We start from the raw sequence: 23748 nt of genomic DNA on the forward strand, positions 1-23748 counted from the left end.
CGAGAACACTTAGAACGTCTGAATCAGGTCTCGTTTCCATGCCTTGTCTGGGGCATACTGTGTACTGTAACCGTCTTCCTTAATCTGAATGCTGCTGAATGGATTGTTTACACTGTTTTATTTTTTTTGTTTTTATAAATGTTTTGGATTGCCAAGTTGACTCCAGTAGGAGAACTGTGAATGTTTGTTTGTTTGTTTTCATGGGTGCCTGCCTGGTGACAATAAAAAGAGCACATTGGTATAACGTTTGGTGGCCTTAATTGTTCTTTTAATGCAAATGGTGTTTTTTTTTGTACAAATATATTCAGTTGTCATTGCTCGCTAAAGATCTGTTGCTCATTTATGGCAGTGGTAAGACTCCCAGCGACTCCTGACCCCAGTCTGTATCCCCCCGACTAGTAATGTGCAGTAGGAGGGGTCAGGGATGGAGTTAAATGTGTCATGCAAATCAGCAGGTCAGTGTGAAACAGAAAAATGGAATAGGAGCTGTGTGGAGAGCTAATGTTTAAGACTGATCTAGTGCTTGAGTGCAAGTTCTTATACTGCATGAGGACAGAGCCAACCAAATGGTCTACTATAGGTAAGATTCAATATGTCATGTAAACAAGAATTTGACTCATACTCGTACAATATGGCATGTGACAAAAATGACTTGAATGTTGAGTCTTGTTAGTTGCTAGTACTGTTTTGATTAAATTGATGATAGTATAATACACTGTAACTGTTGTCCGATTTCTTATATAATTTAAACACTTTATATGCTGCATTCATATCTTTTGTTTAATTAAGAATCCCCATTAGTTGGAAATGTATGGTCAGCTCATTTTACTATCTTATTTGGCATATGATAATGTGGCCTGGGTGACAACATTATCTACTCCTATTCACTGACCCATTTTAGCAGCAACAGTGTTAATGTGCTGGGACCAGGATAGAGCTTTACATGGGCAGTAAAGAAGAAGTTGAACTATTCAAGAGTAGTGGCAGACAGGGCAACATTAGCCTACATTATACTAGGGAGCAGTGGCTCAGGAGGTAGAGCGGTCACTTGGGGACCGGAGCGTTCCCAGTTCGATCCCGGGCTCCCCCAGACTTAGTGTCGAAGTGTCCTTGAGCAAGACGCTGAACCCCTAATTGCTCCCGAAGAGCAGGTTGGTGCCTTGCATGGTTTGCTCCGCCATCGTGCGTGTGTGAATGGGTGAATGTAATGCACAATAATTGTAAAGCGCCTTGGATAAAGGCATTATATAAATGCACCATTTACCATTTTATAGATCTTTGCAACAGAGAAAGTGAAAGCATAGATTTCAGTGGACAAATGTAACCAAATCAGGGGCCATCAAACAAACGTGTCCTGGCAAGATATTTATTTTGAATTCTTTTTTTTCTAAAAACAACAAATATTCGCAAACTAATCTTTACATTTTGTTTGAATAATTTTGGTGACTGAAGTAAATGTTATTTATAGAGCACCTTTCACAGACAATGACAGCCACAAAGTGCTTTACCAGTTTAAAACATAAAAACATATCAATGTAAAACTAATGAATAAAATAAGCAGTCCAATCATCCAATCATTAAAGGACAGGACAGGACACAAAAGAGTTTCACATGGTACCCGTACACGATTGCATCAGGTGAGGACAACAAGAGAGCTGTTTGCTAATAGCTGCCTTAATTCCCTGAAAATAACTAAATGTGCAATCAATCAATCAATCAGATGGAGTGTATGTGTGCAGCAGTAGTGGCTCAGAGCCTCTGCCTGCTGACCAAAAGCCTAATATCTCCCCTGGCCTAGGGGGAATTCCCCTTTAGGCTAGTGGTTAACATTGGTTAAGATGCTGGCTTTCCAGACCGGGGTTCGAATCCCGGCCGTTACATTTGTGCCGTGACCTGGATCTGGTTTCCGGTGGGGTGGGGTGGGGTGTGTGTAGTAGTATAGTGGCTCAGAGCCTCTGCCTGATGACCAAAAGCCTAATATCTCCCCCAAGAAAAAATTACCTTTTAGGCTAGTACCCGGGTTCCAATCCATGTGACCACACCAATTACATGTGGTGTGGTCAGACAATGAACAAGTCAACAGTCAACGGCATGTGAGGGAACACTGTGAAAAATGTGCAGGAGAAGAGCAAAAACAGATGTTACGTCACCTGTTCAGAAGGAGCTATTTGCTAACAAGGCAAAGGGGGGCAAAGATATTTGATTTCAGGAGTCTGAAATCAAATACAAATGAGATTTCCGGAAGGGGGGGGGGGGGGGGTGTTACCAGGCTAAGTTGAAACTACCTTGCCAAACAAAAACAGTTTCTCTGAAACTGTTTTTGTTTCAGAGAACTTGATCTCCTCCTGTCCTCAAGTAAGCCACACTGCTTTGAAAAGTCAGCAATCTCTTCTTTCTTTCTTTTTCTGCGCTCTCAATTATCTCTGCCAGGAGATCATGCATATGTGTGTGTGTGTGTGTGTGTGTGTGTGTGTGTGTGTGCACGCGCGCCTGTGCACTTGAGTGATAGCTACTGTAATCAAATAAATTTATTCCAAAATGAATGAGAACTCACACAGACATGGATAAGGACTCAGTATACAGCCTACTTGACTTAATGCATGAAAGGTTAGCAAACTTGACATGCAGGTAGTTGGACTTCAAAATGTATTTCCAGACATGCAAATACACAGAAATGAAACGCATGGGCCATGGGCCATCGATTCATTGTAATCTTATTTTCGAGATACATACGAATGATGTGTATGTCACAGTACGTTTGGAGAACCAGTACGATTGAAGACAGAGCGCTCGTTTTTAGGCACGGGGCTCCTTCGGGGCGAGGCGGGGCTTTTCGAGACAGGGTTTATTAGCGAGGCTCGCGAGGAGGAGAAGGAGGACGCGGCGCTGCGAGGCGGCGGTTTATTACGCGAGGCTCGCGAGGAAGAGGAGCCTCCTCCTCCTCCTCCTCCTCCTCGCGTAATAAACCGTCCTCCTTCTCTCCTTCTCCTCCTCCTCCTCCGAGGAGGAGAAGGAGAACGCGGAGAGGCGGGGCTTTGATGCGCCGACGCAGACCTATCTTTTGTTGTTCCCCCCCACATAGCAACCAGGACACTACGCTAGGGGAACCATAATATCTATGAGGGGAACGCTGAACACGCGTTCACACGCACACGCTTGTCCATGACGGAGGCGCGCCGTCTAGTAGAGCTTGAGGCCGAGGAAGCGCGCCCTCGCGCCTCCAGGCGCGAGTGCCCGCGCTGACCGGCCGATGCTCTACTAGACGACTCAGCGCCGTTTGAGTTGTAAACCGATAGGGACAGAATAGTTCTTTTCATGGATCACTGTGTGTGTGTGTGTGTGTGTGTGTGTGTGTGTGTGTGTGTGTGTGTGTGTGTGTGTGTGTGTGTGTGTGTGTGTGTGTGTGTGTGTGTGTGTGTGTGTGTGTGTGTCAGGGAGAAAGTAAAACAAAAGCCAGAACACAATAAAAGTATCTAAACAGTCCTGCTTTCAATAAACCAAAAAAAGCATGAGCGCGTGCGCGTGTGTGTGCGCTTGTGTGTGTGTGTGTGTGTGTGTGTGTGTGTGGCCATATATGTTTGCGCACAAGCCTGGCTTGTGGCTCCCTCTAGTGCTGGGTGGGTGGTAAAAACGAGTGCGCTTTCTTCAATCGTACTGGTTCTCCAATCATACTGTAACATGTACACACTTGATTTAGCCCTCCAAAAAACAACTCTGGTCCACTACCATAAGACATTATGGATCCAGTTGGAATTTTGGCCAACCTCAACCATGCGATCTGCATCCACACACGCGGTCCCTCAGCTGCTTCTCGGTAGGGCCCCATCGGTGTGTGGACCGCCATGGGTTCTGATTTGAGAGAGTAGGCTATTTGTTGCTCTTGCAATCTTTTTCTTTTAGATCCTTCCTTTTAAGCCCTTCATTTTTACAATGGCTGCAGCCACACTGCAGGCGTCACTTGGATGCGTCAAAACCTGTGGACGCAACTCTCAGAGCTCGATTTTGGAGTGTTGAGGCATGGCACAGACCATCTGAAATGAGTTGAGCAATGTATAAAGGTAACCTCTTGTCATTTTTTATTTTCTCTTGATGCGCGTCAATGCATTAGTGACGCTTTCAGTGTGTCACAGTCTTAGAGTCTGAAATACCGGACACACCCTTTTGCTGTTACGCAGCTTTTTCAGATTCGGTGCTGAGCGGATCACAGTTAACTGCAACCTCAGCACCATTCTGCATAGTTACAATTTAACTAGGACCAATGGGGTACCCCCTAAGTTCCATGCCACCCTTGTTCTTCTTCGTTCCGAGTCGTGAGGCACTCACTATGGGAAACAGCGCCATCTGGCGATGCAACAGAGCTACACACAATACGCTCCCGGACCCATTCATTGGGCAAGAGGGTATGTCACGTCACCAGCCGTCCCTTCGCTTTTCCGGAAGGACATATAAGGCCTGGTCGTGACGTAGTACTTCCTCTTCAGTTCCTCTGTTAGCAGATGCACTAGGCTCACACGCTTATAAAAACTGAAATTAATTAAAAACAACCTAAATCTTCGATTCCAATCTTCACGAGAGAAACCAGCTTTAGCCCTAAAAGCGGCGCTTAGGATAAATCGCCCATGGGTTTTCTCTCTCTCCAGGAAAACGACCTTATACTCTTCTTTCTGCCTCGTGGTGAGTTGGCTACTAGCCACCTTAGCTGCTACCTAGTTCGCCTAGCCGCTACTTAGCCGCTAACTAGCTTTAGCTGTTTGGCTACAGCCACAGCCCTTAGCACCCCTCCCTAAGCTAACTCCCCGCATAGAGCCGTTAGCTTAGCGTTTTTCACCGCACGATGGCCACCTCCAAGGGCGTCTCCTCCTACGACGGCCCTCTACCACCGAGACGGTGCAGGCTCCCGGACTGCTCGGCTACCATCGCCGGAGATGACCCGCACAACATCTGCATCGCCTGCCACGGTGTGGCCCACGCATTCAACGCGCTCCACAACCCCGGAGACCCTTCCTACTGCGCCGCGTGCTCTCGGTACTCAGAGAGGTTCCTGCGCGCACGCTACGGCATGGCCAGGGACTCCACAGGCGGCAGCAACGACAGTGAGTCTCCCGCTATCACCGGCCCCCTGCGCCGTAGAGAGGCCGGAGCAGCTGATGCTAGCGGCGCTAGCGGCTCTCGTCTAGCGTCGCAACGACACCCCCGCCTCCCCGCCCCAACCCCAGCTGCCACGGGCGTTGGCCCTCAACGCTCGCGGCACCATTTATATATAACCATGCTGGAACCCCCCCACCACCACCACCTTCCGCCTTGGGCCCTATGAATAGCGGGGCTAGCTTTCCACAGGGCCGCGGTAAACAATGGCCAGCCACCGCCGCTGTGGGCGCCGGTCCTCAGCTCCCACACAGCAGCGGCCTCTCCCCCTCCTCCCCCGCACCCCAGTCGGTCCTCTCCAGCGGCAGCTACCGACAGGAAGAGGACTACTATTCCAGGCAGGATGACTACGACGAGGAGGGCGAGTACGAGGAGGACGACGAGGGTGAGGACCTCCCGTGCCGTCAGGAGCCCACGGACGTCGTCATGCTCAGCCCAGTGCCGGGAGACGACGGACAAGCCATGTACACCAGCACCCCCCTCCCCCCTCTCCCTGGTCAGCTCTCCCTCCAGGCTACTGCGGTCGACACGGACGAGGCCCCGAGCACCCCCAAGCTCTCCGTCTCCACTGCGTTCGAGCGAGCGGTGATCAGATGCGGCCAGCAGCTTCCAGTGGAGGAACCACAGGCCTCCTCCTCTGCACCCACACCTTCGTTCCCGGGCATGGTTGCCCCGGAACCTCGCCGGCCCCGAGTGAGGAAGCTTCCAGTGGCCCTGGGTTTCAAAGAGAATCTCCAGTCCTCCTGGAAGGGCCACGCTGACCCCGCAAAGCTTAACTTCGACACCAACGTGGCAGGGGGACTGGGACTGGGACTGATGAGTAGGGGGCACGTCTCCCTCACTCCTAAACCTACCCTCACCAACCCAAAGGAGAAAGCTGCCTCCGCGGCCACAGAGAGGTCTTTTAAGGCGACGGCCCTCGTCACCAAGACCCTCAACGCCAGCACTTTGTTACAGGGCTCCCTGAGCGTGATGCTTCAGGACCTGAAACCCGTCCTGGGCAACCACACTGAGGAGGTCGAGCTGGTGATGCAGCTCATCATCCAGCTGAACCTGCGAGCGACTCAGTGGACCGGGAGGTCCCTGGACCTCTGCGCCATGCAGGAGCGAACCAGATGGTTGGACCTCGTCAACTTCCCCAGCGAGGCCGGCCAGGAAGCCAAGAAGCAGCTTATGGCTCTCGACCTGGATGCGGAGAACCTCTTCAAGGATGGCGCTGCCTTCATAAAGTCGTTCACGGAGGAGAGGAGGACGACCCACAAAGCCGCTACGGGCGTCTTCGAAAAGTTACAAGATACAATTCTCCGCGAAACCTCCCATGTCGGACAAGGTATTGTTCTCCCATGCGACGGGCGGAGCGGCGCTGACTTTGAGAGAGGAGGTTCTCTCTCTCCTAAGCAAGGGCGCTATCAGAGAATTATCTCCGGATCAGAAATGCCTGGGTTTCTACTCGAAATATTTTCTGGTCAAGAAGAAGGGGGGGGGTGTGCGACCCATCCTGGATCTAAGAGGTCTCAACAAGTTTCTAACGAAATTCAAGTTTCGTATGCTGACAACCGCGACGTTACTACGCACGGTGCGTCAGCAGGACTGGTGGACCAGCATAGACCTGAAGGACGCTTATTTCCACATTCCGTGTTGATTCCATGTCAACAGACCTCTTTCATAGGGATCTCACTGGATTCAACCACGCTCGTAGCACGTCTATCCAAGGAGAGGATAGACAGCTTCCTAGCCTGTGTAGGGAAGAAAGTCACGTACAGGCTATGCATGCAGGCGGCGGGTCTCATGGCTTCGGCCATACACCTGATCCGCCTAGGCAGAGTATTTCTGAGACCATTTCAGAGGTGGATGCAGGCTCTCAACATCCCACCTACCATGGGGTCTCGACAAGTTTTGGTATCTCCACGTTGCATGGATGCACTCAGACCGTGGTCACGCGCACTGTTTCTGTCAGAGGGTGTCAGTATAGGTGCTGTGATTTCACGGAAGGTTGGCACGACGGACGCCAGCCTCACAGGCTGGGGCGCCGTTCACGAGGGCCATGCAGTCAGGGGGGTGTGGGACCTCAGTCTACAGTCGGCCCACATCAACTACCTGGAGCTGATGGCGGTGCTTCTCGCACTCAAACATTTCGAGGCGCGCATCAGCGGTTGCCATGTCCTGGTCAGGACGGACAACACCACGACCATGTGCTACCTCAACAAGCAGGGAGGCTTGGGCTCCCGAGTGTTGGACAGTCTAGCCTGCGAGCTGACAATGTGGTGCGACTCGCACCTTTTGTTGTGTGTGTGCGGTCCATGTCCCGGGCCTTCTGAACAGCGGGCGGACCTGCTGTCCAGGGGCAGGTATTGGTAAACGGATTGGTCACTCAATCCGAAAGTGGCGGACATGATTTGGACCAGGTTCGGCCGACCACAGGTCGATTTGTTTGCCTCAGCAGAGAACGCGAAGTGCTCTTGCTTTTTCTCAGTGAAGGCGACAGACTATCGTTGGGCCTGGACGCATTGGCTCACAGCTGGCCGAGGGAACTGCTGTATGCATTCCCGCCGCTGGAGCTGATCCGCCCAACGTTGGAGAGGGTCAGACTCCACGGTCTGTCTGTACTGCTGGTAGCGCCGGCGTGGGGCGTGTGATAAGAGATAACTCCTCTCCTCTACACCAAGCCATGGCCCCTCCCTCCGATCACGGACCTGCTGCGGCAGGCAGGGAACGAGATCAACCACCCCCGCCCCCGGGACCTAGACCTGTGGGTCTGGCCCGTGAGAGGACCGCATTAGACTCGTGCGGTTTGCCCCCTGATGTAGTGGCTACCATTCAGGGGGCCAGGGCCGGATCTACGAGGGCTGCCTATGACATTAAATGGAATATTTTTGTGTCATGGTGCCTGGAGCAGTCACCGTCGGTGGTGGCTTTTCGGGCTCCAGTGCCCAGCGTTCTTATTTTCCTGCAGAGCAGGTTAAATCAGGGCTTGGCCTTCTCGACGGTCAAAGTGTACCTGGGGGCCATTTCTGCCTGCCACAAAGGTTTCGATGGCGGACGGTTGGCAAACATCCCCTGGTGCGTCGGTTCATGGGTGGTGCCAGACGGGCTAGGCCGACTAACAGACCTTTGTTCCCGGCCTGGGATTTGGCTGTGGTGCTGAATCCACTTTGCCGTTCTCCCTTTGAACCTCTCGAGGCCGCCCAAAAGTAGTTAGTCTTAAGACGGTACTTTTGGTGGCCCTGTCTACGGCTAAAAGAGTTAGTGACCTACATGCACTCTCGGTGAGTTCGGAGTGCTTGAGGTTCTCTGGTGACGACAGGAGGGTTCTGTTGAAACCGAACCTGGCGTTTGTTACCAAGACCGGGGTGGTGGCACCGACTCCGGTTGAGTTGGTAGCTTTCCATCCACCTCCTTTCGCATCGGCGGAGGATGAGCGGTTGCATTGTCTCTGTCCAGTAAGGGCCTTGATGCTCCTAATGTCAAAGGACGGCGGCCAGCAGATCGTCTACGCAGCTTTTTGTCTCCTATGGCCGCTGGTGACGTGACATACCCTCTTGCCCAATGAATGGGCCCCGGAGCGTATTGTGTGTAGCTCTGTTGCATCGCCAAATGGCGCCGTTTCCCATAGTGAGTGCCTCACTCCTGAACTAAAAGAACCGGGGTTACATACGTAACCTCTAGTTTTCTAGGTTCAACTGCTGAACCGCAGTAGTCTCTGTACTTGGAATCAACAGATTCAACTCCTGAACCATAGACAGATTGTGCTTGAAAAAAAACACAGATAGATGCTCAACTCTCCCCATATAACCATTCATGTGGGTTATGTTGTTTTCTCTCATTCTGGGCTCATTATACTGTAAGGCCACAGTGTTGTTGTAGTTGGACATTGTAAACTTCAACCTCACATTGGCTCAACTTTTGATAGGTCAAGGTCAAAACGTCCACAGAAATGGGGCATGAGCACACAGTTTTCCAATCAGATTTAAAGCCTTGAATAATATATTATTATAGCTGTCATCAGCCAGTACAGCTGCTCGCACCTTCCCTCCTTTACGAGGTCCAGTCTTTGAGCACTGTCACTTGCCTGGTCATAACAACAGGGTGATAGCCAGAGTCTCATACACTAACATAGCCAGCCATGATGGGACAAACAAAATAAATGCCCTGCATTATGTATGCAGCCATAGTGTGTGCTGTTGGCATCCATATACTAGTGTGTTCAGACTACAACCTAAGCATGGTCAGGCAAACTAAACCGGCCAACATCACCCAATATGAGACACTTTTCTTTCTTTTTTAAATGAACTTTAGAAATTGTTGTCACTGTCTCAGTCAACTTTATCTTGATGCAAAGGAAACAGGTTCCTCTCTTGACCTCGCTTTTCACCCACTCTACGTACAGTATGAGGAACGCTGTTCGTGAGGAAACCACAAACTTCCTGTCTGCCTTAGACGGCTGCATCTCAAAAAACAACTGCTTGTCTGAATTATACATTTCAACAGCTTTGAATGCAACAGTGACTAATTTACTTTAGTTTAGAATTTAAGGTTTTGGAAAATTCAATGTATTGCATAAATCATATGCATACACATTCTTCTTTCACACAGACACATTCTAAACATATCTGTTGTTCGTTTCTTCTCTCCTCTACACAGACACTTATACATTCACACATGGACACATACAGTTGTGCAGAGTGCTAACTCACTTCCCCTAGATTATGCTACAGGTTAGTTTTAACCAGTTTTCACATGCACACTCATGCACCCGCATAAACTCACATGAACTCTCATACACACAAACTCAGTACCTAACATTTTACAGTGTCATCCTCATCATTCATTACATTGACACAGCGACATCTTGAAGGTTAGTGATTATACCAGGGCCAGAAGGTCAATAAAAAATGTTCTTTGTTTGTTTGCTTATGCTCTCTCTCTGTGTCAGGTAAAACTGGAGCCGGGGTTAAAATAATATAATTTAGATAAATATAATCTAGAATATGAACCTGACAGCTCATCAGTCTCCCTCTCTTGTTACCCGGACAACAGAGATAGCACAGATAACTGTATCTTACCGCTTTTTGCGCAGTCTGGCAAACAACACTTCAGGCCAATTCAGACTACATGCGCAGCGCAACGACGCAGTATCGATGCTTGTAAGGAGAGGCCCATAGCACCAACTGGAAGCGTCGTACTGCTGTGCACTGAGGAGAGATCACCCATTGAAAACACCTCACAGAACTTTTTTCACCACGCAGTATCCTGCTCAGTGACCCCTCTACACCTTGCCAAGGCCCGGGAATCGAACCTGGGACCCCATGCCACTCAACTTCTGGCATGGTCTATCTTCCGGGAGTCCACCTATAATCCACATACTGTAGTCCACATATAATCAACCGGTCAGACAGAGCCCTGGTCATGGGATTCCCTTTAGCAGCCTGCAAAAGCTGCACCTTGTCTGTTGTTACCAGAAATGACCCACACTCATCCCTTGGTCCTAGACTTTGACTTGGACTTGGACTGGAGACAATAAAATAAAATAAAAACCTCTAATGTACTCTGTCTGATACATAACTAAGTACATATAGACATCTAAAAGCACATGAGATCAACAAAAACAATAGCATTAATTCAATATTGTGCAACAGCAAATATAACAGCAAACATGATATGATATACTCATATTCTTGGTCCTACTATAGGCCTATTGGAAGTAAGTGTTTTCATGGCTTACAAGCCCGCCCACTTCTAGCACATTCATCGCATGCTCTTCAAATCATCAAAGGTGTATACGTATGTCTACGGTACTAAGTTACCATTTGTGTAAAAGCCACAAATAGTGTAGTGTTGTAGCAAATAGCAATACTAACACAGCCGCCTGACGCAGGTCTCAAGTATGAACATATATAGGTAATACATTTAAAAACATTGTTGAGTTTGTTGCCTGTGACCGTTACACCACAGGAAGCAGCTGCACGCACCCGCGCAGGCTAATGCTAACTGTAGAAAATGTTCTGTGTAAACTACGCACTGCTTAGCTTGAAATGTCCATGTCTGTATCATGTACTGTATGCCTAGTTACAATGGTGGTTTATTCTATTCCAAATTAATGACTGCTGGATCATTAATGGTAAGCACATATTTCCTTTTGTTACATACAGGATTACTTGGAATAACATATTGAAATTTCCTCTAAATGATAATAATAATAATAATAATAATAATAATAATAACAACAACAACAACACGCTTATTAAAAAGTACACCAATTATATGTTTTTGCTATAAGTTTATATTTATAATGATAGAGAATGGGAATCGGATCGTTAATGGGGATTTGTAAAGAATTTTTTTTTGTAAAATCCTAAAGGTTCCCAGCCTTAAGCGTGAGCCTCTTTGTTCGGAGCGATGCCTTTTATGTAACCTGAACAGGAAAATAGTGCTACAACCTGGGTCTCAAGTAGAGTCTTTAGCAATTTAACTGTACACCTGCTGATGTTATCCCTTTTATTTAATTTTGACCTCAAATGGTTTCATATGCAGAAGCATAATGTCCTTGAAGTCAATTAAATCCTAATGCCAGCATACACCTATTCTAAACTCAATTTGCGGGGTGCTGCGTATTCACCTTTAATAGTAAAACAATTAATAAAAAATAGTCCACAGGCCAAAACACCTGCCAAAATTCATACTACGTACAAGAAACTAACACATTTAATTGTGAGCTCTGCATTAATATAAGAAACTCAGAAGGAGGGAGGGAGGCAGGTAGGCAGGTAGTAGTCATGTAACGATTCACTCAACTCGCAATACGATTCGAATCACGATACTAGGTTCACGATTATCGGACTTCCCACACCACACTTTCTGATTTGAACAATAAGGCCATCACACGCTTAGCACTTACAATAGCAAATGACACTGATCATCCCCTGTATCGCCACTTCGAACTCATGCCATCTGCCTGGGCAAAGATACAGAACCTTGAAGTGGGAAAAGGTTCGCTTTAGCAGGAGTTTTGTCCCCTCAGCCATTGCAGCATTAAACAAACTGCCCCTGTATTGTCTTGGTGTTTTGTCGTGTGATATGTTGTTTTGTGCCATATGGTTATGTGTTGTTGTTTTAGTTTTGTTGCTTTTGAACAGACTGTGAAGACAAATATCCCTTCGGGGACAATAAAGATTATTATTATTATAGATAGCCAATCTCACCCATCCCTCTGAACAATTGGAATACATCTCCACACTTTTGATGTCATGAGCAAATTCCTGAGTAGAATATTTAACTTCTATTTAACTTAACTGCCTCCCTGACTTAAACATTATGTCACAGAAGCAACCCACTATGCCTGTTGAACTGGTTGTCATAGAAAAGAAGGACAATTGTGAAATAAGTAAATAAAGACAAATTAAAATAGAGTTGAAAGAAAGATATAGAAAAGGTATAGACGTCAAAGCAAACTAAAAAGTAGGGGTAAAAGATGAAAGATTATACATTGAAGAGGGGAGAGGGGGGGGGCAGACATGTCTTATGACAACTGTTATTTACGGTATGTAGACTGGGGTGCTGGTGTGAATATATGTGAAGTTGTTTTACTCCAGCCTAATAAGTTGTCTTTACTCTCCAAATATCTGTTGCTCGTTCATGGCAACTGATCATGTGCCTGGGTGATGCCATTTCCTGACTACTCCTATACTGACTCCTTTTTGCAGAAATAGTGTTAATGTGCTGGGAGTGGGACCAGGACAGAGAATTACAAGGGCAGTAAAGAAAAAGTTGAATACTCAAGGGTAGTAGCAGACAGGGCAACATCCTAGTAGGCTACTTTGCCACAGAGAAAGTGACAATGTACAAACGTATCCAAATATTTATTTGGATACGTTTGTACGTTGGGTGGGACAACTGGTGGGACAACTGGTGTATTGGTAATGTTTGACTCCCCATTTGCATATATTACTGTATGTTTTAGTTGAAGGTCAGGTGAAAGGGATTTTCACTCAAGATGGAACAGTTGGAGAGCAACACGGCTCCCTTTTGAAACAGACATCAGAGAAGAGGATTTAGCAATTTATGCGTAACAAAGTAATGTGTTTAACGTTACTGTCAAACAGAATAAGAAATAACAATGATAACACGAATGGGACTGATCACAGCAGTCTCACACTATTACACTTTATAACAGATGTGAGATGAAGACTCATCATTGTAAAAGGAAGGAGCTACCTGAATGCCGTCTCACGGTCAAAGTCATATTCCTCTTCCTGACTCTGTCAGCACTGATCTTTCTGCTGCGCAACATCAACACTCTGAAGGTGAGAAGAGGGTGATTGCTGCACTTTTAAAATTATTTACATTTAAGGACCTCTATTACACATTTATGCATGTACATTATGAACCTGTATAACTCCTTTTCCTTTCCCTTATCTTTTCATTTGGCTTCAGAATAAGTCTAAGTAGTTTAAGATGAATAGTAGCCTAAAGGCACGAGGTGTTGTGCACATCAAAGAATAATACAAATATATAGGACTTTTAAAATACTGAAGATGGCACTTGGTCAAGTTTCATGTACTGTAGGCTATGGTACATTTTAAATAATAAAGCTGTCTAGAGCTATAGACTGGCCAGTCTCCTCATCCACAGCAGACTTCGGTCAAAAAGTTCACAGAGAGCAAGGGTGGCAGTTCTCAGGTTCTTTATAAGGTTTGCAGGTTTTACAGGATTACAGATTGATTGATTGATTGATTGATTGATTGATGTACTTTATTTAGTAAGACATGAGAACATCAGTACATGGAAGTACAAATTCACAATACAAGGTCTACTAAACTGGGAGTCTCATTAAGCACTAAGCTTAGGTCAGAAGTTATAGTAGTTTCTGTAGATATACACATTACACACTGCCTGACTGAAATAACATAATATACATATATTGCATCACAACACCACCTACTGGTGGAAGGGGGGAATTCTGCACAGTACAACTTTTTTTTCCCAAGTCTTGTGAAATGATTTGTGGTGTCACTGGTGTGTCAGAAAGTGTCTTCTAAATTCAAGTTTGCTTTCTTTGCCATGCACTATAGTTTTGCTCATCAGACAGATATTTTCCATTTCAGACAATTCCAGAAAATGTCTAGACAAAAATATGGTCTATATGGCGACTATCTATCTAAACAAACATTTAAGACGCCGAGAGGCAAGTCGGGCAAAACGTTTACCTGCTGGACGCGTGTCTATCCATAAATCAGTTCCACTTCCAGTCATCCAGTGTAGGCCTACTGTATTGGTAATAAAGTTCAAAACAGTTCATGAAACGGCATCCCAAAAGATTAAAAACAGCGATCACAGTGACATCAAAAGTTGCATTAAAGCACAAAGTGAAGCGGTCATAAGTTTGAGTTAATTTCATTCATAGAGTTCCAGGCAGGTGAGCAGCTGATTTTACTACTACTGATGACTGACGTATCAACACCACGTGACTCGAACCCCCATAGTAGCGCGTTGGATAAAATCGCTAAATGCACCATTCTATTTATACAATGCACCATTTACTATTGTGCCCTGGTTGTACAATGACTTTCACTCTATTATAATTAGGTTTCCTACACCTACTAAATTGTGTTCTGACAAGAAAACTAATGCTGTATGTCTATTGGAATAAAATAAAAATAAAAAACACATGTAAACACAAAAACTTTATTTCTATGTTTTATAGATCACATCATTGCAACTAGTTTTCCAGCCGCCATCTTACACGCCATCTTTGAGTTAGAAAATATGTGATAGCATTGCACATATAGTGGTAGCTATATATGTGTGCTGTGTATTTTTTTTTGCACTAGGGGTGTATACCTTCCCAAAAATCACTATGAGAGTTATTCCCCCTAGATGGTAAATTTGGGGTCCTAGCTTACAGAATACATGAACTGAGGGTGGAACCTGCATGATATTCAATTAGTCCCACTTTGCCATCTTGGATTTTTGAGTGGCCAGTGCCTTTTTCATAAAGAGTGCCCCTTAAAGAGTATTTGTGCCAAATGTCATCCTTGTATCACAACCTGAAATATTATATCACTATCTGCTCCCCTAAGGTGGCGGCCCTCTTTAAAATATTTTTAGGGGTGGCCGTTTTGCACAAAATGCCACACATGACACCATGAATGCAGTGCCAGATTGTTGGGAACGCACGCACTTTACTATGCCAAAGCGGAACCTACATCCCAAATTTGTCAAATCTCCTCATGGTGGTGCTAAAACAGTGACCTATATCTCTTGTTAATATTTGAAATCTCGTCTCTTTAAACCATCTGCCAGATCAGATTTAAAAGTCAGTCAACCGCCATCGTCCCAGAAAGTTCTCCTCCTCACCACCATGATATCAGCCCCTGGAGCTGCCAGGGTCAGAACCTATCGCCTGAGGATGCTGTGGAGGAACGCTTGCTAATAGAATCCATCGACTGGCCTGAACCTCCACACTTTCCTAAAGCTCCTCTCTTCAAGCAGACCAGTGACCCTGCACACAGCCACTTCACTATCCTCCCAGCAGAGGGAGGTAGAGAGTGGCATGTAGGGGACCAGCTGAAGGCTCTCATCCAAATCTATGACTTTCAGGGTCAGCCCAAACACTATGGGGGTGATTTCTTGCTTGCTCGGCTGCATGATCCATCTCTTGAAGCGGGCGTAGCAGGCCAGGTGGTGGACCACTTGAATGGGTCCTACTCTGCTGTTTTCCCTTTACTCTGGGAGGGCCGTGCGCAGGTAGAGGTGACACTGGTTCACCCCAGTGAAGCTGTCACTGTGCTGCGGAGACTGACAAGGGAACAGCCAGACAGGGTGTTCTTCCAGAGTGTGTTCCGCTCAGGCTCAGTCTCTGAAACCACAGTTTGTAATGTTTGTCTGCCACCAAGCCAGCGGACACTTTGTAACTATACAAACCTCAACACTGGGGAGCCCTGGTACTGCTATAAGCCTAACAAGCTGAGCTGTGACAATCGCATCAACCATATGAGGTGTGTTCATCCCACAAACATTAGCAGTGAAGAAGCTCTGCTCTTTCAAAGGTAAACAACGTATGATTATTTTGTCTGCCCTTTCGTTGTGGGATTGTAAATGTTTCACTTTACTTTGTGGTTGTGTGTTAAAGGGGAAGACCACTAATTTTCAACATTGAACTATGTCTTTAATACACCTTAGAGCTGTTGTGTGGAAATAAGAAAAAAGTCTCAATCAATTATCCAGTTCTAGGCAACATGGAGGTGGGAGGGAGACTTTTTTCTTATTTCCACACAACAGCTCTAAGGTGTATTAAAGACACAGTGCAATGTTGAAAATGAGTGGTCTTCCCCTTTAACCTCTTAAACCCTATAAAAATAGCTATTCAGCTATTTTTTTGCATTATTTGAAAATGTTTCCGCCTATAATGACATGCCCAAAATAGGGACACCAGGGCTAATTAGCATGGTGTCATGCATTGATTAAATTAACACTCCATATTTCACTGTTAAAAATGTGAAATATCATTTGAGATGACATCTGTTGCATTGTGCAAACATTTATTTTTCTCTTCTTTTCCACAGTATTGTCAACATTAAAGTCCACATACATGCTTCTGGGATTGACAGCATCAAAGTACAACCAAAGAAAAGTAGAGAGCATGACTGAGTGTTTATTGTGGTGTTTATCTTTGTAGGCACAAGCCAACAATATAACAATATTATATTGCTGTATGCTATGATCTCAAGTCTCTTTTCCACTACTGTTCACCTTCTGAGGTTAGGTTATCGATACCTTGGATGTTTCTAAATCTAAATTCTTCTCTCTCTAAATATTGATTGTTTAGTTTTTATAATATATTTTGTATACATAGTCGTACACAATTTAGCGCATCAAAAAATTAGTTTAGGATTATTGAGTACAGTATGTTAGAATATTATATGTTGATACATCAACAGGTTTTTTGAAAGACGATATATAAATTGAAGTTATTATTATTATTAATATAATTATTATTATTATAACAAATAAATAAAATAATAAAACTATTTTACTTGCTCTATAGACCAACCAGAGGTGAAGAGCAGCAGAGTGAAGCCTGGACCCTCTGGGTATTACTACCAGGGTGTGTGGCGAGCCCTCACTGGCATCAACGTTCGCCAGTTCAGTGACACCTCTGCCATCAGTCAGTGTTTGAAAGACAAGATGGTCCATTTGTATGGTGACTCTACTGTCAGGCAGTGGTTTGAGTACCTCAAGAAGACTTTACCAGGTAACAGGTTTTACTGAAACTGAAATTTAACGTACATTTGTGAAATATATAAAATAATATTGGGACAATGGGCCAGATTCACTAAGCTGTTTACGCCCAGATTTTGGACGTAAAGGAATTTCAGTCAGGAGGAACAATCACATCAAAGTAGATTTAACAATTTATTGCAACAAATGGAATACAGTTAAACTTGGCGTTAAAGGCTCCGCTCTTTGAGATATTCCCTGAATTTTGTCCAAGCAGCGTGCTAAGCAAAATCAGGGAACGTTAAGCAAAAACACCCATAGGGATATAATACAATTAGCAATACATTGACATATTAGCTTGAATCAGCAGACATAAAATCACAAGTGTTTAAATAGACCCCAGTTAAGTGGCCATTCAGTGGCCATTTTGACAGGCAAACACAGTTGAAGGCAATAGTATTAAATATGGTTAACGCCTAAAAGAAGTACACCCATGTTAACATTATTACCATCAGCTGTTTTACCTGTCAAAATGACTGCTGTAAAGGGGCAACTTAAAGGTGCAGTTTTTTGTTGTTGATGAATAATTTAGTGTTAAATATCTCTATATTCTGATAGTAATCATTACTATAGAGTGCTTATTCAGTAAGGGGTCTTGTCTCTCCAGCTCTTTAGTAAGCAGAAAATACATTTTCAGGCCAGGATACCAATTTTATCCATTCAGGAGATAGAACTCATTCAGGATATAGGATAAACAAGTGAAATTGGAAGTAATGTCAGAGAGAAATGAGAGTTACAGTAATCGTCACTTACATTTCAATATAGATGCTCCTTCCGGCAAGTGGACGCTAATGCATATGTATTTGTCTAACCCTCAGAGGTGGACGAAGTACTAGACCCCAGTACTTGAGTAAGAGTACAGATACTCCTTGGTCAAATTCACCCCACTATAAGTAAAAGTAGCTCAGTCAAAATGTTACTCAAGTAAGAGTAAAAAAGTAATTGTTTTTAAATATACTTAAGTATTCCAAAGTACATGCTTTGAAAAATACTTAAAGTACAAGTAAAAGTAAAAGTAGAAGTACATTTCTTAATTTTGATATCAATGAATTGCTGTAATGTTTTCACAATGAATTTATAGGACCTTCTAACTCTTGTTTCAGAGAAGTACTGTAACTCTCTGAAACCACCTGCACTGCATGCACTGATGTGCTTGCTTGTAGATATTATACAAAGCCTTCAGAAACACCTATAAAAACATAGAAATGACTGAGGAACCAGAACTAAATACTTTTACTCCTATACACCCATACAAGATGTAACAAAGAGGCGAGCGGAGGGGGAAGCCAGAAACACGGCTAGTGTGAGAGCAGAAGTGTGGCCAATTGCATTTTAGGGAAGAAAAAAAACAGCCAACCTAAAGGCCAAACCGCACCAATGCAACTAGTCGCAGCTCCTTGCAACAAAACTGTTTTAAGGTCAACCACACCGATGCAACTCCTTGCAACTGCCATTGTAGTAGGGTCATCTGTGGCACTTCCGTGACCGTGTAGAGCAAAGGTCCGTTTCTCAATGGATTTGTCATCTAGGAGGGTTATTAAACAAATTTAGCCGGGGTGTATTTTTAAAAGGGGCGGGGAAAATTAGTGAGAGACCAAAATCCAAAATGGCTGCCGTGAAAATGAACTTTTTAATGGTTTGACCTACAATGATGCACAATACATGGTTTCAGAGCTTATTTTGGTCAAGGAATACATATTTGGTGTTTATATAATGATTTGACCTATTGTTGACCTTCAAATGCAAGATGGCTGCCAATTATGAGCTCCAAACGTTTTTTTTTTTTCAAAATCGTCACAGAGCCTACTTATTAGGCTCTAATGAAAGCTCTGCTCATGATGAGTTGAATAATATGCAGTATAAGTACACAGAAGTAATCTCTGAGGTCAATAAAGGCAGCAATGGCTGCGCCACCTACAGGGCAGCGCTCCGTGGATTCGTGTGTAGGGGAATACCACTCATTTTCAACGTTGAAATATGTCTTTAATACACCTTAGCTGTTGTGTGGAAATGCGAAAAAAGTCCCCCCGCCCCCTTCTATGTTGCCTAGAACTGGATAATTGATTGAGATCATGTGATCAGTGACATACGCAAGGTGTGCTTTTGGCCTCAGCCAAAAGTACACATGATCACATGGCCTCAGCCATGTGATCAGTGTCATATGCAAGGTGTACTTTTGGCCTCAGCCAAAAGTACACCTTGCGTATGTCACTGATCACATGACCTCAATCAAGAATACCTCAATATGTTGCCTAAAACTCCAGCTTGTACAAAATGCTGCAGCCAGACTGCTGACTGGCACTCGTAGGCGGGACCATATCACCCCTGTACTGGTCTCCCTCCCCTGGCTGCCAGTCAGATTTAGAATAGATTTAAAAATCCTTTTATTTGTTTTTAAAGCACTAAATGGACTAGCACCACCCTACATCGCTGAACTGCTGGGCCCCCCGGACAGCACCCGGCCATTGAGATCCTCTGACCAGAGGCTTCTCAAGGTTCCGAACGCCCGGTTAAGGCAAAAAGGCGACGAGCCTTTTCCGTGGCTGGCCCAAATTTGTGGAACAGCCTTCCATCCACTGTTAGGTTCGCCCCCTCCCTGGACACTTTCAAATCCCAGACTCAAAACACACCTCTTCTCCTATAGCTTTTGATCCACCCTAGATTTTTCTCCATCCAGCCTGCACCCCCCCCCATGCTCTTATCTTGTGGTCTGTCATTGTTTTAACTTTTGCTGTTTTTGAAATGTTTTTGCAATGATGTTTATTTTTCGTTTATTTATTTTTATGTTGTTTTTTATTATGCTGTACAGCACTTTGGTCAACCTGGTTGTTTTTAAACGTGCTTTATAAATAAAATTGACTTGACTTGACTTAACTAGAACTGGATAATTGATTGAGGTCATGTGATCAGTGACATACACAAGGTGTACTTTTGGCTGAGGCCAAAAGTACACCTTGCGTATGACACTGATCACATCGCTGAGGCCATGTGATCATGTGTACTTTTGGCTGAGGCCAAAAGTACACCTTGCGTATGTCACTGATCACATGATCTCAATCAATTATCCAGTTCTAGGCAACATAGAAGGGGGCGGGGGGGCTTTTTTCTTATTTCCACACAACAGCTAAGGTGTATTATTAAAGACATATTTCAACGTTGAAAATGAGTGGTATTCCCATATAGACAGGGATTAACAGGACACAGGTGAACTCAACAGACAATCAACACTAGGATAGGCTGGGGGACTAAGAGGACACAGGTGGAAACACTGACACAATCACAAGACTGGTTAGACAAGGCAGGTAAAAGTAAGTAGGCAGACAGGAAACACTGGGAGCAATACTACAAAATAAGGGTGACAAATGAGTTGACCTTTAAATTCACCTCAAGCAACTAACCTTTCTAGCTTTGCATACAGAATACTACGTTATGTTAGGCTATAGTGTTAATTTATTTTTGGTTCATTATGAAAATGTGATGGGATGAACTGGACACCATATTCTCAGTAGCCTACACTATTTAATGGGAAACCGCACATCAGTAACTGTTGTTTACACACAAACATTGACTTTATTGACCTCAGAGATTACTTCTGTGTACTTATACTGCATATTATTCAACTCATCATGAGCAGAGCTTTCATTAGAGCCTAATAAGTAGGCTCTGTGACGAGTTTGAAAAAAAAAAACTTTTGGAGCTCATAATTGGCAGCCATCTTGCATTTGAAGGTCAACAATAGGTCAAATCATTATATGAACACCAAAGATTCCTTGACCAAAATAAACTCTGAAACCATGTATTGTGCATCATTGTAGGTCAAACCATTAAAAAGTTAATTTTCACGGCAGCCATTTTGGATTTTGGTCTCTCACAAATTTTATACACCCCGGCTAAATTTGTTTAATAACCCTCCTAGATGACAAATCCATTGAGAAACGGACCTTTGCTCTCCACGGTCACGGAAGTGCCACAGATGACCCTACTATTGGGGTTAATGGTTGCAAGTAGTTGCAAGTAGTTGCATGTTGCAACATGCATGGCGAAACATTGTTGTGGATGTGGAGTGGGCTTAAAAGTACTCAGTACTTTATAGCCTTCCTAGAAATATACTCGAGTAAAAGTAAAATATTTGTCTTGGAAATGTACTCAAGTAAGAGTAATCAAAAAAATCTAATACTCAAGTAAAGTACAGATCCTCAGAATCTGTACTGAAGTACATTTACTCCGTTACTGTCCACCACTGCTAACCCTAACTATCACGTCTATGATTTTGTCCCCACCTGTCGGACTAGAGTTGAAGGAGATCAATCTAAATGGTCCTCCGTACGTTGGGCCATACATGGCAGTGGACAGCGGCCGTAACACCTTGCTGACCTATCGATGCCACGGACCTCCTCTCAGCTTCACCATTGTTCCAGTCAATGAGCTGCGCTACGTAGCTAATGAGCTAGAAGGCCTGGCTGGTGGTACCAACACTGTCGTGGTTATCAGCGTGTGGGCCCATTTCGACCCCTTCCCCGTGGAGGTCTACATTAACCGACTACGGGGCATTAGGCGGGCAGTGACACGCCTCCTGAAGAGGGCACCTGGAACGCTGGTGGTGGTTCGCACCGCAAACCCAAGGGCTCTGGATCGTGATATGAGTCTGACTTACAGTGATTGGTACTCGTTACAGCTGGATAGGGTGCTCAAAGCTATGTTCAAGAGGCAGAATGTTGTCTTGGTGGATGCCTGGGAGATGACACTAGCACACCGCCTACCTCATGACATCCATCCACCACATGTCATCGTAAAAAATATGATAAATCTCTTATTGTCCTATGTGTGCCCAGACAAAAAAACTATTGTTCAGAATACATTTTAAGCTGTCAATTATCTCTGCCAGGGGATCATGCAATTGCATGTCTGTGTGTGTGTGTGTGTGTGTGTGTGTGTGTGTGTGTGTGTGTGTGTGTGTGTGTGTGTGTGTGTGTGTGCGTAGGTGTGCGTGCGTGCGTGCGTCCGTGCGTGCGTGTGTGTGTGTCCGCAGCTAATTACTGGCCGATAAGCGTCATATTTCTTGTGCACGCTGACAGCACGCCATAAGGTTGTGCATAGCCTTGCTCCGACTTGCAGTACATAAGTGAGCTGCTTAACTCTTACCCCACCTCGAGAACACTTAGAAAGTCTGAATCAGGTCTCGTTTCCATGCCTTGTTTAAGCCTAAAATCTAAGGGTGTAGGCTACTGTGTACTGTAACCGTCTTCCTTAATCTGTTTGTTTGTTTTCATGGGTGTCAACTTGTCAAATGTTTTTTCCCACTCGATTGAGCACAGGGTTATTACTACTTTGCTGGCAAAGCCAACAAGTAAAATTATAAAATGACATAAAATGATGCGTAAATCATTGTCTCACCTGCTATTGAATGCCAGGTTCCAAAATGACTCATGGTTTCATGACATCTGCTAGTAGTGTGTTCCTAACAACTCCCCGTACTGATGCAACTGAAATGGCAAAAACTCCTCAATGTCTCTGGCAGTGTTTTTGGTGTAGCAGTTAAAGAACCATAGCTTGCTTCATGTTGGACCCACCTTGCTTTCAAAGAACGCAAGGGTGCTAAATTTGACACACTACTTAAGGTTTTGGACATGTGCACAGTTGACGTTTTCTCCAGTGTCCATTATTTCTTAAGGGCATTAATAACACTGCCATGACGACATGCAGCGTTGACCGCCAATTTTCCAGTACAATGTCAACCTCTCGCCTAAATAGTCTATGTCTCCTGGGCGGCGTTTGAGAGAGATTTAAATAACCGTTTGGACCAGGATGAAATTATTGACATTTTCAAGTGCAAGCCCCGTCGGCTGCCCCGTAGGCAGCTATATGTTTGCAGAGCGGCACTGTATTTGTTTTGTTAAAGGTCTCGTTTCCATTCCTTGTCTGGGGCGTACTGTACGTACTGTAACCGCCTTCCTTAATCTGAATGCTGCTGAATGGATTGTTTACACTGCTTTAATTAGTGTATATAATCAGGTTTTTAGGTTATAGGAGTTTTTTATAAATGTTTTGGATTGCCAAGTTGACTTCAGTAGGAGAACTGTGAATGTTTGTTTGTTTGTTTTTATGGGTGCCTGCCTGGTGACAATAAAAAAGAGCACATTGGTATAACGTTCGGTGGCCTTAATTGTTCTTTTAATGCAAATGTTTTTTTTTACTACAAATATATTCAGTGGTCATTGCTCTCTAAAGATCTGTTGCTTGTTTATGGCAGTGGTAAGACTCCCAGCGACTCCTGGCCCCAGTCTGTATCTCCCCGGCTAGTAATGTGCAGTAGGAGGGGTCAGGGAT

The 23748-nt window shown here is 44.6% G+C and overlaps 1 protein-coding gene across 3 annotated transcripts; it reads left to right on the plus strand.

The window, feature by feature from the left end:
• The first annotated feature begins 469 nt into the window (after nucleotides 1-469).
• Nucleotides 470-23515, plus strand: LOC308080034 (NXPE family member 3-like). Of its 3 annotated transcripts, XR_013932666.1 has the most exons (7): nucleotides 470-580; nucleotides 13316-13445; nucleotides 15445-16190; nucleotides 16707-16774; nucleotides 17189-17395; nucleotides 21714-22768; nucleotides 22870-23515. XR_013932666.1 is itself a non-coding variant. In XM_080421740.1 (6 exons), the coding sequence occupies exons 1-6, from the start codon at nucleotides 567-569 to the stop codon at nucleotides 22283-22285; spliced, it is 1737 nt and encodes a 578-aa protein (XP_080277866.1). In that variant the 5' UTR covers nucleotides 470-566; the 3' UTR covers nucleotides 22286-22878. The 3 variants fall into 3 exon arrangements, 2 of the variants coding, with proteins under 2 accessions (XP_080277866.1, XP_080277867.1); XM_080421740.1 differs by having other exon boundaries at nucleotides 21714-22878; XM_080421741.1 differs by lacking the exon at nucleotides 470-580 and adding an exon at nucleotides 11173-11263 and having other exon boundaries at nucleotides 21714-22878.
• The last annotated feature ends 233 nt before the right edge of the window (nucleotides 23516-23748 follow it).

This window comes from Gymnoscopelus braueri (assembly GCF_963280865.1).
Source record: "Gymnoscopelus braueri genome assembly, chromosome: 23".
Classification (NCBI taxonomy): domain Eukaryota; kingdom Metazoa; phylum Chordata; class Actinopteri; order Myctophiformes; family Myctophidae; genus Gymnoscopelus; species Gymnoscopelus braueri.

Coding starts and splice junctions, on each gene's coding strand:
- LOC308080034 (XM_080421740.1), top strand. Junction 16,191..16,706: donor GAAGCTCTGCTCTTTCAAAG/GTAAACAACGTA, acceptor TCTTTTCCACAG/TATTGTCAACATTAAAGTCC. Junction 16,775..17,188: donor CAAAGTACAACCAAAGAAAA/GTAGAGAGCATG, acceptor CTTGCTCTATAG/ACCAACCAGAGGTGAAGAGC.